This window comes from Pseudorasbora parva, chromosome 17 (assembly GCF_024679245.1).
Source record: "Pseudorasbora parva isolate DD20220531a chromosome 17, ASM2467924v1, whole genome shotgun sequence".
Taxonomy (NCBI): Eukaryota; Metazoa; Chordata; class Actinopteri; order Cypriniformes; family Gobionidae; genus Pseudorasbora; species Pseudorasbora parva.
Window position 1 is genome coordinate 12,910,287 of NC_090188.1, and position 14,401 is coordinate 12,924,687.

The 14,401-nt window shown below is 37.8% G+C and overlaps 1 protein-coding gene across 1 annotated transcript; it reads right to left on the reverse strand.

Moving 5' to 3' along the window:
• Positions 1–102: 102 nt before the first annotated feature.
• Positions 103–8,994, reverse strand: c9orf72 (C9orf72-SMCR8 complex subunit). The gene is made up of 10 exons (XM_067420871.1): positions 8,909–8,994; positions 7,984–8,545; positions 7,788–7,883; positions 6,664–6,728; positions 6,503–6,575; positions 6,298–6,414; positions 5,925–6,160; positions 4,430–4,487; positions 4,222–4,331; positions 103–1,381 (listed from the first exon to the last, which is right to left on the reverse strand). Exons 2-10 carry the CDS (start codon positions 8,428–8,430, stop codon positions 1,195–1,197), a joined length of 1,389 nt encoding a protein of 462 aa, XP_067276972.1. The 5' UTR covers positions 8,431–8,545; positions 8,909–8,994; the 3' UTR covers positions 103–1,194.
• Between the last annotated feature and the right edge of the window lie 5,407 nt (positions 8,995–14,401).

Consider the following 14,401-nt stretch of genomic DNA (forward strand, 5'->3'; position numbering starts at 1 on the left):
AATATATGAACTGTCACCTTATTTCACGATTTTAACAAATTAACGAATAAAACATTTTATTTTAAGTGGTCTTCATTGAAAAATAATCTGTTAAAACAGTTTCAGCCAATCCTTTTCTGTAATACATTGCATGGGATTATTAACGATTTGCTTAATGTACTAAAAATATAATACAGATATTTCACAAAATAATAAATGTGTAAATACATTTCATTCTTTAAAAAATATTTCCAAATATGACAGAACTTATTAAAGCTATCAGAGATCTGTAATAGCCTGTCCCCATAACTACCATAATGAAGTTTGCTGTTGTTTTATAAGCCTAAAAAATGTTAACAACAGGTATAATAAAATAAGTGATGTTTCACAAAAAAAGGCACAATTTATTAAGTCAACACATTTTTAACTTGAAATGTATCAATACAGATGTCTACCATAATGCAGTGTCTGTTTTATATACAACATAGTACATAGCAGTGAAGTAATGTAATATTTTGTGGAAGAAAACTTCAAAATGAAAGCAAGATGTCTATGGGGCCTTTCCTGTTATTTGCTGACTTCCTTGCACATTTTTACACCAGAGACTTGACCACATTTAGATATAGTGAGTCAAGTTACACTTTGCTTTTCCCAAATTCCCACCAGCATATTATTGCCCCAAGACAAATGTAAAAGTATGAGCCATTTAATTAACCATAAGTTTGGTTTTTTAGAGTCAAATTAGGAACAAAGAAAATTCTGTTATCTGAATTCCGTAAAGTCTACAGACAATTATAGATGAAAGGCCAGGGAACATTATTACAGAGTAAATGTCACTTTAATTAGAGCATACTTTAAATTTCTTTCATTTAAACAAAAGGAAAGTCATGTCCAAAGAAGACAAAACTAGCGTGGGATTAAATTACTTCACCTTTTTTCTCACATCACCAGTTTATTGTGTTATGACTGAGGGTATGTATTATGTTAGTTAGCAGTTAGCAAACAGCATTTGTACTTGTCACAGAAGTGTCTCATAGAACCACAAAGAAGTTTTTCACACAAATATAAATTTACCAACATCACTAAGCAGATTATCATTATATTTCATTACTTCAAACATTGTTCAGAATGCTGTAAACAATAAGTACATATAAATATATTCAAAATAAAGCAAGGGGGCTCAAGTTTTACTGTGATGATCACAGGGTTCAGAGGTCAGAAGCTCATGAGGAGGTCACGTTCCTGCACGCTGGTAAGGAAAGACTTCCCAAAAACGTAGGAGTGAAGGCCTGCCCGCAGCTTCTCTGCCATCGCCATGATGATATTCAAGTCCCCCTCCACCGTTAAGTCTAAATCAGTTTTCAGATTGCGTAGAGATCTGAAAGGTTTCTTCCCCTTCTGCCTGTAACCAACAATAATATGCAATATGACGCATTGAGTCTACCTGGATACCCAGTAAACAACATAATCATGACCTACATTACTGTTCCTAACAGTCCTAAACTATTTTTTACCTGTGCATACTCTGCTGCTGACTAATGTGGACACGCAATCATACTTTGTTAAGTATCTCAGGAATTATTATAAACTCTTGAATCAACCTTGTATTTAAAATACAGCCAGAAAAAGGTTTCAGGTATGCCAGTGAAGGTGTATTGTAAAGGATGGAAGCCTGCATCATGAATTTTAACATGTTTAAAGGGGGGGTGAAATGCTGTTTCATGCATACTGATCTTTTTACACTGTTAAAGACTTGGATTCCCATACTAAACATAGACAAAGTTTCAAAAGTTAAGGTGGGCGTTTGATGGGAGTATTTCTTTGTCAAAAATACTACTTCCGGTTAGTCATAAGTTTCGGCAAGTTTTTTTCGATCATGGGTCCACTTGACGTTAATAGGTCGGAATTTCCTTGTATGGGCCTTACGGACAATTCTACCAGAAGAGCGTGAGAGAGAGAGGGAGAGAGCGAAAGCAACAGGCTACGCCCATCAAAGCGCTGGCTCGTGGGCTGCGCTGCACAGGTGATGTGACTTCAAGAAATTAACAATGTCACCAAAAAAGTGCGTTTTTGGTTGCCAGACCAAGACAGTCCTGTACAGATTGCCAAAAAACCCTGCGTTAAGGCAACAGTGGATGTAATTTGCTTTTCCGGATCAGCAACTGAGTTGCGCAAAGGTTTATGTCTGTTCACTGCATTTCGGTGCCGACTGTTTCATAAACAAGGCCCAGCTCGACGCCGGATTTTCAGATCGCCTAATGCTGAAGGATGGAGCAGTCCCAACATTAGAACCGCAAGCGGTGAGTGAGACTGCTTCAAATGTCTATGCTCATCAAGTAGCCCAAACATGATCACGTATAGTTAATTGATCAATGGAGTATTCGATGTGTAGTGCGTGTACATTTGTTTAGCTGGCCACTATATGTGTAACTTTATGTTTGTGTATTGTAAAAGCACTCCAAACAACAATACACAAAGAGGGGGGAAATATCTTGAACTAAATAAGCACGCTTCTTCATTCAAATGCACTACTATTCCATGTCTTTCTATGTAAACACTAGCCTGCCGTGCAAAACCAGTCCGCTTACTACAATTGTCTACACAAACCACGTGTAAACACACACACACACACACACACACACACACACACACACACACACACACACACACACACACACACACACACCTGCACTTCCCACATGTACACCTTCAAAGACAAAAAATACGACGATATAATTCAAATATAAATATGTAAATAACACAAGTTGTACCACATACAGACGTCCTGCTCTAGTCGTTTTTGCTGCTGCTCCTGTTCAACTGCAGCCTCTGGGTCTGATTCCGGATCATAGATGTATGGCTGTATCTGATTAAAAGCCATTTTTTTTATTTTGAATAAAGTTTTTTCCCGCTGTTAGGGATGACACAGCTTTACGACGCACTCAACACAATAACAGCGGCGCGCACACGTCATTATTTAGCTCCGCTCACACGATACGCCCCCACCCCCTCGGCTTTTTTCGGAAAGACTCGGAACAGCGCATCTTTCTTATATAATTATTAAAAAAATAAAGACTTTTCGGAGATATGCAGGATGCAGTGCTACTCTATAGGTACTCAAGATTGACATGACACTGACTGAAACTAAATGTTTCACCCCGCCTTTAACTAAAAAAATAGGCCTTTTTTATTGAAATAAGCACAGAGCAGATAAAGTAGATACATATTATATTGAATAAATTGCAATATTCATGACTGCTAGAATAAAAACTGACCAAAAAAAAGGTTAAATATGCAATAAATCTAATTACACTACAATTTAAATATTTGTGGAAAATAATGATCTTTTTTAAATAAATTACACATTTTATTTAGCAAGAAGCATTAAATTGATCCCATATGACAAAATCTTGAATAATGTTACTTACAAATATTTCCATTTTAAATAAATGCCATTCACTTGAACTTTCTATTCATCAAATCATGGAAAAATATAATAGTTAATAATAATAATTGTTTCTTCGGAAGCAAATCTAAAATATATTAAAACAGAAAGTCAATATTAAAATTTAAATTAATTTAAATTGTAATCATATTTCACAATATTACTGTTTTTACTGTATTTTTGATCAAATATATGCAGCCAACCCAAAACTTTTGAATGGTAGTGTATATCACCCAACTTTACATGATTGTGCTTAATGTTACTGAGAATTGTTGTCATTCAGTGCATATCAGTGCATTATACATCTACAGTACGTACATGATTCTTACTATCTAGTTAAAATAGACAGAAAGTGTTTGAACTTTTGTTCAATGTCATTTTTTAGGGGCGCAAAAATGTTAAGTCGATGTCTCTACAATAACAGACCTGTGTGCAATTCACTCAAGATCGCGGGACAAGTTTACTGCCAAAATGGCGCAATAACGGTGCTATGAACTTCAAAAACGTTTGACAATCTTATGTTTAGTAGATCCTGATAAGCGCTCATTGTCACAGTTTTCCATAAGGGGGTTTGGCATCACGACAGCTTTGTTTCCAGGTGAACCGTTAAAGAACGCAACACACACGGCTCCCAGAAATCCTGGAGAATTAAAGATGACGAATTTGAATCTCTCGAAGCGTTTCCCATATTTTGTGTCATATGCATCAGGCGTTCAGCCAACGGTTCGTGAGCATGATGTCTGCGGCTGAGACTAAAGTGGTTGGTGAGGCTGTAAGCTCAAAGCTGCTGTACTTACGTCTCATCCTCAATATATCGGAGCAGTGTCAGGGCCTTCCTGTGCAGCAGGAGAAGGAAGTGGGACAAATACACACTCCGCAGAGACAGACCTGGTTTCAACAGAAACACCTAGAAACCATAAAGATGCATTTACACACACACACTCATGTAATCAAGGCCAAAGCGGAGGATGAATGGGAGTCAAAAGGGAGTCACAGCAGGCTTACCTCATCTATGAAAGACTTCACAAGTGTGTCTTTGTGCATCACGTCCTGAAATATATTCCTGAGAAAAGCCATAAAGATTAGTTAGTGATTCAGAGGGCTCAAGAAGCCTCTTAAGAAACTTTAAAAGCTGCTTTTAATTCTGTAAAAAAGGTTCAGAAGTTGACTACTTGATATTTGACGTTGACTACATCATGTTGATTACATCATAGAGCGAACGATATGGTAAGTGCCCTCAAATATTATTACAATGTAAAATAACTGCTTTCAAATTGTATGTATTTTAAAATGTAATTTATTCCTTTGATGGCAAAGCAGAATTTTCAGCATCATTACTCCAGTCTTCAGCGTCACATGATCCATGAATCATGCAAATGTGCTGATTTGTGGCTCAAGAAATATTTCTTATAATTATCAATGTTGAAAACAGTTGTGCTGCTCAATATTTTTGTGGAAACCATTCTGGATTTTGTGACGAAAATAAATTTAAAAAGAAATAGAAATATTTTGTAATATATATATATATATATATAATTGTATAATGTATATTACTATATATAATTACTGGGCCCAAACTTTTGAATGGTAGTATAAGTATGAATATGAATTAACAATGACCATTAGTACATTTATAAATAACTTAGATTAATCTACATTAAAAAAGCTGTAAAAATTGGATGTCCATAGTTAGTTCATGATACTTAATGCATTAGCTAATTTGTAAACCTTATTGTAAAGTATTTTAACAGGTCCACTGTGATTTAATTATATTCATTGGTTGGATCGCTGGAATACCTCATTCTGATTGGTCAGTCACAAAATTATGAGGTCAAATATTTTTTGTACACTGACCACTAAAGTATGCAATTGACTTTTGTGCCTGCAATCCAACACTGTGCTACTTGATGTATCTTGTATCTCTCTGCGATCTATTCCCTCTCACATTTAATATCTTTATTAATTTAGTAAGGGTGGTATAATAAGCAGGATAGTGTAGTCAGCAGGCCATTATCACAAAAATAACTTCAGGATGAAACACAATCACTCTGCTTAGCATCAGGATTTACTTTGCGATAATAATTGACTGAATAATTACCCTTTAAAGGCATAGTTCACCCAAAAATGAAATTTACTCACCTTCATGTTGTTCAAAACCTTTATGAGTTTCTTTTTTCTGTTGAACACAAAATAATAATTTTCCCCAGCTATGGAAGTCAACTGTTTTTGGTTACCAGCATTCTTTAAAATATCTTCTTTTTAGAAGAAGGAAACTCATACATGTTTGGAACAACATAAAGGTATATTATTTTTATTTATTTATTTTTTATTTTATTTTATTTATTTATTTATTTATTTATTTATTTATTTTTATTTTTTTTTTGGGGGGGGGGGGGTGAACTACCCCTTTAAATATATATATTTTTAAATCATTTGTATTCTTTGAAACAGCCAATCATTATACAGCTTCCAGGTTAAGAAGGTATGTAGGGTGTCATACAAGTCTGGGGTGTAGGATTCCTGAGCATTGATGAGGTTGTCTGAACTGATGTTATCCTCGCTGGCGGCCTTCCAAAGGGCACTGAGCTCAGAGCGCATGTAGCGCCGCTGATGATACGTGTGCTCGTGGCAGGGTGGCATCTGCTTCACTGTGTTAATGTCCACGTCGATGTGGGTGGTGGGGTACGGGGAGTAGAGCACCTGCCTGTAGGGTAATACAAAGCTGCCAGTGGAGTCCTAGGTAAGAGAAGAGCGATACCTTTATAACACTACCATCTAGCACCAGGTGTCCTTAATGATTATGGGTAATTTACTACTGAACATTCTTTGAAAATGGCCAGTAGTTATGAGGGATGGAGGGATGCTGTGGATACCTTAAGGAGGCCCTGAACAAAGAGGCCGGTGTCATATTTAAATGAGCCATCGGGGTGACAGAGTCGAGAGCACTTTCTCTCCGCAGGAGTGAGGAACAGACACAGTGTGAGCACGATCTACAAAAGAGTAACATCAAGGAAACATCATTATTTGACTTGCATGCTAAGGTGTGAATATTGAGAATGTCTATGCAGGAATGTGCACCTTATTGACTTTCTCAGGATTGCTGCCAACCACCATGGAGCAGCCACAAGTCTGAAGATGAGAACTGATAGCCCTATGATAGAGAAAGATGACAAACATTTAAACTTTCACTAAACTTAATTCAGATCATTGACTTCTACTAAAGATGTAATATGTCTCACTTGTGCAAAAAGTCTTCATGACAGCTGTCTCCAATATCATCATCGTTGAGCACAGTGTCCTTTAGCTGTATCAAGGAAAATGTATTATTTATATGGTTCAGTGAGAGAGAGAGAGAGAGAGAGAGAGAGAGAGAGAGAGAGAGAGAGAGAGAGAGAGAGAGAGAGAGAGAAACATACAATTTTTCAAAACTGTCATAAAAAAAATTCTAATGTATGTGCTACTGAATGAGGATGGTTGTGCACTTTACAGCAAGATGCATATTGTACACCCTGAGTAACCAATCAGTGTTTTGGTATGTACAAAAGCATTTTTAAATGTTAAATAAAAAAGTATATATTTAATAATCTAAATATATTTTTAAGGATTTACAATGTTTATTAATTGGTTAATGACATACAAAAAATTTGTTCAGGATTTATATTAGTATTCAAAATACAATTCACACATGAAAACTTTAATACACTCTTCTATGATGAGCATGTTTTAATTTTTTTCTTGATATTTTAATGAAGAAAAAGCCTCATTAATACTATAAATATTAAATTATTTTATTATATTAGTAACTGATTTTATTTTATTTAATTAGCATTATTCTATTTATATGTGTGTGTGTGTGTGTGTGTGTGTGTGTGTGTGTGTGTGTGTGTGTGTGTGTGTGTGTGTGTGTGTGTGTGTGTGTGTGTGGTTTATGAGGACACAAATTTGTATAACTACATGGGTATTACACTGGTATGACACTATAAATGTGGTTTATGAGGACATATCAAATGTCCTCATAATTCAAATGGCCTTAAAAACATACTAAATTATGTTTTATTGAGAATGTAAAAATGCAGAATGTTTCCTGTGATGGGTAGGTTTAGGGGCAGGGGCAGTGTAGGGGGATAGAAAATATGGTTTGTACAGTATAAAAACCATTACGCCTATGGAGAGTCCCTGTAAACCACATAGACCAACGTGTGTGTGTGTGTGTGTGTGTGTGTGTGTGTGTGTGTGTGTGTGTGTGTGTGTGTGTGTGTGTGTGTGTGTGTGTGTGTGTGTGTGTGTGTGTGTGTGTGTGTGTGTGTGTGTGTTTAAACAAAAAAAAAACTTCCAAAAGCTTAAAAAAAGTCAAAATACTCACATCCACCTCCTCTGGTACACAGTGTTTCTTCATGGAAGTGAGAAGCTCCATTATGGGAACAATCTCAGATGACAACATAGAGATTATGTTGTAACCCTAAAGATAAAACACACACACAAACAAATACGCATTACAACAACAAACAAGCGACAGTTGGATTCAAGTAAAATGTAAGTACACAACTCGAAGCAAAGACCTTCTGCATGCAGATGCGTCCCTTGCGGATAATGTGTTTGAGTCTCTCCACACACACGCTGTGCAGTGGCAAGTAGAAACTGAGCTCTGTCTGTGGCAGGATGATTGACAGAGCGCAAGTGTTCTTATCACCCTTGAGTTCTCCGTCAAAAATCAGTGAGACGATGATGACTCCCTTCTCCGCCAAGACGAAGAATTTCACATCCACTGCTCCGCTCTCAGCATTTCTCAATATCTCGCCGTTCAGCGTGTGATTGGCCAGAAACGTGACCTCTCCATCGCTGAGCAGCGATAGCCCCTGACCTTTGGGGGCCCAGATGTGGCGTACACGAGGTCCCAGGATGTTGTCCCAGTAAGCGAAGGTTGCAGCTAGCACGGGACACCAGTCCTCAACCAACACTTCAGTCTTAGCCACAGCTGGAGACTGAGGGGGACAGGCTGCGGACATGACGGCTACTTAAGCTGACCTATACAGTCACACTTCTGTCAGTCTCACAATGCAGAAGTCTGTGGTGTCAAACAGACTGCAACATCCCTCTTCTGTCGCATTTCACTCATGCAATCTGTTTAAGAGGAAGAGAAAATACAGTGGACTAGAAAGTGAGAACATTGGTATGACATGCAAACCAGACCAATATAACATTATGCGTTGTTGATTTCTAACCTAGGCACATTTGGACGTCATTAGAAAAATATTTTCTTTTAAAAACACAAAAACACTGGCAAGCTTTTCGACCTCAGAGTATGTAAAAATATCAAGATAGTTTAGAGCTATCATAGAGCTTCGTGTACAGTATGTCAACATACATCGATCTAATGTTAATAACTACACCGCGAGATTCATCTATACAATTAATCTGCGTTAGCTTGAATAATCGGAATACATTACTGCTTGTCGCCAATATGTTACACATATAGAATCTTACCCGTTTTAGCTCAAAACAACAACAGCAACACATTCGTCAATCCTTTCCTGGTTTTCTGCTGTCATTGACAGAAGGCTGCGAAGAAGCGCGTTCATGAAGCGCTGGGCACAACAGCGCGCTCTGGCGGGTTAAGGAGTAATTTGATTACCCGAGAGAGACCAGGGGGAAATTCAATTATCTTGTGAGTAGTTTTGTCAAACCATCACTTTAGGTCGTGATCTGTATTGTGGAAGATATCTCTGTTATATTATAGTATCGAACTGTGTTGTATATTATATTGTTTTTTTTGTTTTTTGTTTACCATGCCCTGATACTAGCTAAATGGGTTATTGTTTTAGTGTTATTATTTAATATAGCCCTATGTACTTCAAGAGGCATTGCTGTAAAATAGCCAGTTTTTACTGTGCCCCACTTAATTGTTACAGATAAATCCTTCTCTGGCGTGGAAGAAGGTTAACGTATTATTTACGGCCTGACTAAGGATATTTGTCATCATGAGTCTGTACTGTCGGCTGTCAGAACCGACCAACCCAATTAGTGAATGATCTTTCTGGTCTTTTCAAAGAATCAAGCGAATCTAGAGCATCAGTAGTGTAAGTAAATAGGTTCACCATTTAGTCTTAATCAATCTTACAGTTCACTAACGCACTGAACATCTGGATAATTTTCTCACTCCCTGACAAAGTAGCTAAGGATATTTAAAAGTAGGGTAAGAATTATTTCAAAACTGCTGTATAAAAGTGTCTTGGCCAAGTACCAAAACAAACTTGTAGCCAATCAGTAGTGAGGGGCATGTCTACTAATGATGCTGAAAGAGAGCTCAGTGCACATCATTACTCAAAAAACACGACACACAGCATATTAGCAGAGTGATGACAGAAACAGAGATGGCAGATAAATAACACATATGGAAAATGTCTATGGAACAAAAGAAGACTTACAACCATGCAAGAAGTATCCGCTTTCCAGCGCTGGAGAAACCTCAAGATGCTAAGACCTGCAATCATATGCAGAGGTTGCTTTAGTTTCTTCTCGATAGGCGAGTAACATTCATTTTGTTTTGTTTCACAGAGCTAATATATGCTGTCTTTTACTTGAATATGTGCAAGTCATGTTCGCTTGTTTGTCCAATTACAAATATATCGTCGTTCACTTTAGCTATGATAATTATCCATTCATTTCCACACTGTCTGTTTAAGCGTCAGCTCGCAGTGTCTCTGAAAAGTAAGATAATAAACACCTAATATATGTTTGTTTCCATTGGTTCCTCTTTTAGGGATCGATATAACCTGGACTGTCGTGCTCATGCTATTGAGTTGTTCATGAGAACTGTCTGTTTGTGTTTTTGGCATGAAAGGGATGACTTTTTCACCGAGCATTCGTCTTTGATTAGCATAGTAACACACATTGCTTTCACTTATTGATGACATTTAACCCTCTGCCGGCTGGCACAGCAGTTAGCTAGCAAAATAGGGGCAAGACCCTTTTGGGGTAGGGGTGTGTTTGTTTTGGTGATTTGAAATATCAACATCAGTTACCAGAAGACCACACCTTTAAGTGAAAGTGAGATGTGAAGGCCAAGTAACCCATTTAACCCATCCAAGTTAGTGCACAAACATTAAGTAGTGAGTAGTGAACACGCTCTGCAAACCATGGACACACACACTGAGCAGTGGGCAGTCATTTTGCTTTGGCGCCCGGGGAGCAATTGGGGGTTAGGTGCCTTGGCCCTTTATGTGGATTTTTACCTACAGTCCACTGAAACAAACCTGAAAAAGAAAGTTAGCCTTTATTAAAGGCAGTTCACCCAAAAAGGAAATTTCTGTCAATAATTACTCATGGTGCGTTCAAGTCATGCCGTAAAGATCATATTTATGAGTTGAACACACATGAACGTCACTGTAAAGTCGTAAATACCAGTGGGAAGCTCAGGATTTTCTTTAAGCCCTGATCTTTACGAATTGGGAGCATGTCAGTGAGAAATATGGCAGAATACCATTTATAGTATACCACAGGAATACCACAATACTTAAAAGAATTGTCAGGCTTTTCTATTGACAACAATAGCATATGATAACATTATATAACAATATGTAACGATAAAATATGTAAAGTTTACATTAGCTTTAATTTAATTAAAAACATAAAAATGCGAAACACACCTGATGCACATTCCTTGTTCTTCTTTTCTGGAAGTAGATTTTAAGAAACCTTGCTGTATGTTTGTGTAATTAATTAATAGAAAGTGAATTCTGAGAAAATGATTTCTGTCCCTCCATTGACAGCTATGGAACTATTGACGCTTCAAAAAAGAGATCGTAAAACTAATCCATATCCACTGAGTGCTTTAGTCAAAACTTTCTGAAGAGACAATCACTTTATATGATGAACAGATTTTTAAATTGAGGCTTTTTAGTAATGTATAAACATTAATCCACAATTTTAAACAGAAGCTCAACCAATCTTGCTTGACGTATGAGAACAAACCTCTAGCGGAAGCTCAAACGTGCTGCATAACACAAGAATGAACCTCGCTGGTTCTCGCAGGTCAAGCTTCCTCTTGAGACACACCTTCTGATGAACTACGTCCACCATTTTGTTACTGGCACATGACCTACCAATGTCGCTTTACTGCCATTCATAAATCCTATCCCTTGGCCTCACGGGATAGTAAAGTGACCAGCAAATGTGCAGTTTAGAATCTCACCGAAAGTAGAAGGTCATCGGGGGACTTTTCGTCTACTGTTTTTTAAAACTATGCATTTGAACGTATTACTCTGTTGGCGTACTGTTTTTTACTTACTGTAACCTAAAGTAAGGGAAGTATTCAATTTTAGATGCAGCTTTAGTATTCAGATCAGCAGTATTGTCCTCACTCTTAACCTTCTGATTGGCAGCTCATCCTTCTAACTCTTGGTATGTAATACACACCATCCACCCTTGCTGAACTGTTCCACTGATCTCAATTTGGTGGTTAAATACACCACTTGACCCTCGCCACCTCAAACCACTGTTGTTGGATGATATATATTGTGCTCCCAGTTTTCCATTACAAAGCCACAAACCTCGTTGACTTATTGTGATGGCAGAGAGCGAGAGAGACAGAGGCATTTCAGGTTGCCACGGCAACAATAGTGCGAAGCAGCGTTAGCGACACTTTAAGGCGGCGCCTAGCAACCGTACCCATGCATCCAAAGGCCAGGTTACAAGACAACATGGGAAGGAAATCATTTGTGCAGGCTTTTGTTAGGGCTGTTGCCTTCTGCTTGATTTGCTTGACTACATAATGTGCTAGAAATAAAGCAACAGATTATTTGCAGTTCAGTACGGATGAGCGTGTGGCTTTAGTATTAGCATGATGAGAAACTGATTATAAGAGAGTCTTGATGAGTCTGTGTGTGTGTGTGTGTGTGTGTGTGTGTGTGTGTGTGTGTGTGTGTGTGTGTGTGTGTGTGTGTGTGTGTGTGTATGTCTATATGAAACCCTAATGCTCACATGCTCTCTTGACTGATTAGGGCTCGCTGTGCTGATTAGCAGTTGTCATGTCTGCTCTTTACAGAGTCATTACATCTGCCAGAGTGATTTCCCTCCATCCCGTTCCTCATCCCATCATTCTGTGGTGTGGAAGAGTGGAGATGCTTGGCTCCTGCTCGCCCCAGCCCGCACAGACGGGTAATGGGTTATTTTTTCTAGAACAGTCCTGCTAATGCCATGGGTATGAAAAATCTCATATGCATCATATCGTATCAGTATGCCAAAGCTCAAATCGAGCAGGTCCTGGCAAGTAAACACATAGGGTAGGGATTTGTGTTGTGTGATGGTGCAGCTGAAGCCACTTTGAAATATGAGCAAAGCTCAAAGATTTATGACTAGGATTCTGCTGGTGACATCTTGTTCCCCTTTGTTTCTTATTTTGCTTATTTGGCAGGCGGATAGGCAGCACTGGCAAACGTTTAGTCTAAACTCATCCTCCTTCACCATCAGTCAGAGTGAAATATGTGGGAGAGATGAACCCCATCTTGGTAATCATTAGCCAACATCCATTTTCCACTGACGCTAATCCACAAGGGGAAAGATTTTAAAGTGTTTTGGGCGGAGCTTTTTCCCCCTCAAATCAGGACCTTGTGGAAATATTGATTACTTGTCATTTAGCAGATGCTTTTTATCTGAAGTGATTTACAGTACACGAACATCAGTGTGCAGCCTCCCTGGAGCTTTGTCTAGGAACAAAGCGTGTAAAAGAAAATCCTGTTGAAATAACTGCTGGTCTGGGACTGTTCACACGGCATACTTTTTCAAGCTAAGACCCTCCTAGAGAGTTACAATTAATCTCAAGAACCACCTAAATGTTTTAGAATGAAATACGAAGGGAAACCCCATTTGTTTTTGTTTTTTCATTTTGTTGTCATTTTTGCTTTTCCATGTCATACTATTGAATTTGGTCAGCTGAAAATGTAAAGCTAATGGTAAACTATAAAAATGGGGATCCACAAAGACTTGCATATGAGTTATACAGATAAAGAGAGAATATATTTTTGCTCGTTTTTGCTCAAAAACAGCCTAATGGCTTTAGTGAATTGATTCATTGAAACTTTCAGTTGATTAGGTGAGTCAATTGTACATTTAATAGCTGCTCTGATGGATTTGTTGAGATCATTCAGTGATCATCAATTCATCAGACTGATTCATTAAAATAAATGGCTGATAAGAGTCAATGTTTTAGAATTGGACTGTGTGGCACTGTATTTTTATCTGCTAGTTAAGGGGTGATCACTTTTCATTCCACTGTTTGACTTTCATTCATTTGCATGCAAATGCAGGTGACAGGAAATGCAAGCTCATGCGAATTTCGCTGCCTCCCAAAGCTCAAGTTTGGTGAACTCTGCTTTGCTAAATTGTGACCAGTAGAAGATTGATACATCATGCCGTAACCTCTTATTTGCAATGAAAAGGAAACAAACTTTATATCAAAACAATTGAAGTGTTCCAGTAAACTGGAGTAGATTGCACGTTTTTACATTTTGGATGCATTAATATTGAATTAAGAGTTGCAGAGTTTGATGATTGCAGTGTCTGTAAAAATTTTGCATGCCCAAAGTCTAGTGTGACAACAGCTTAAATTGTGACACACGCATGTCACAATTTCCAGGTCCAAACCCTCTTTTAGATCTCAAAAGTAGTTCTACTTAATAATAAATTATTCATCTTAACCTTTATCACCATGCAAAATCCTATTTTGGCCAGACAGTGATTTATCTTTCAGATTTATCATTTAAATATAGGTGTCCGGGACACCGTAATCCAGTAGACTGTAGTGAACACAGTGAGTTTTTAAAAGCTTATCTTAAACATGTGCTAAATATATATAGTGCTGCATATAAACAGTTGTTGAGATAGTATCGTATTCTCAGCTGAAAGAGTAGAGACTTGCACACACAAACAGTATTCAATACTTACGACTTAACAAGCGGACAAGACACACTTGTGTGAAAA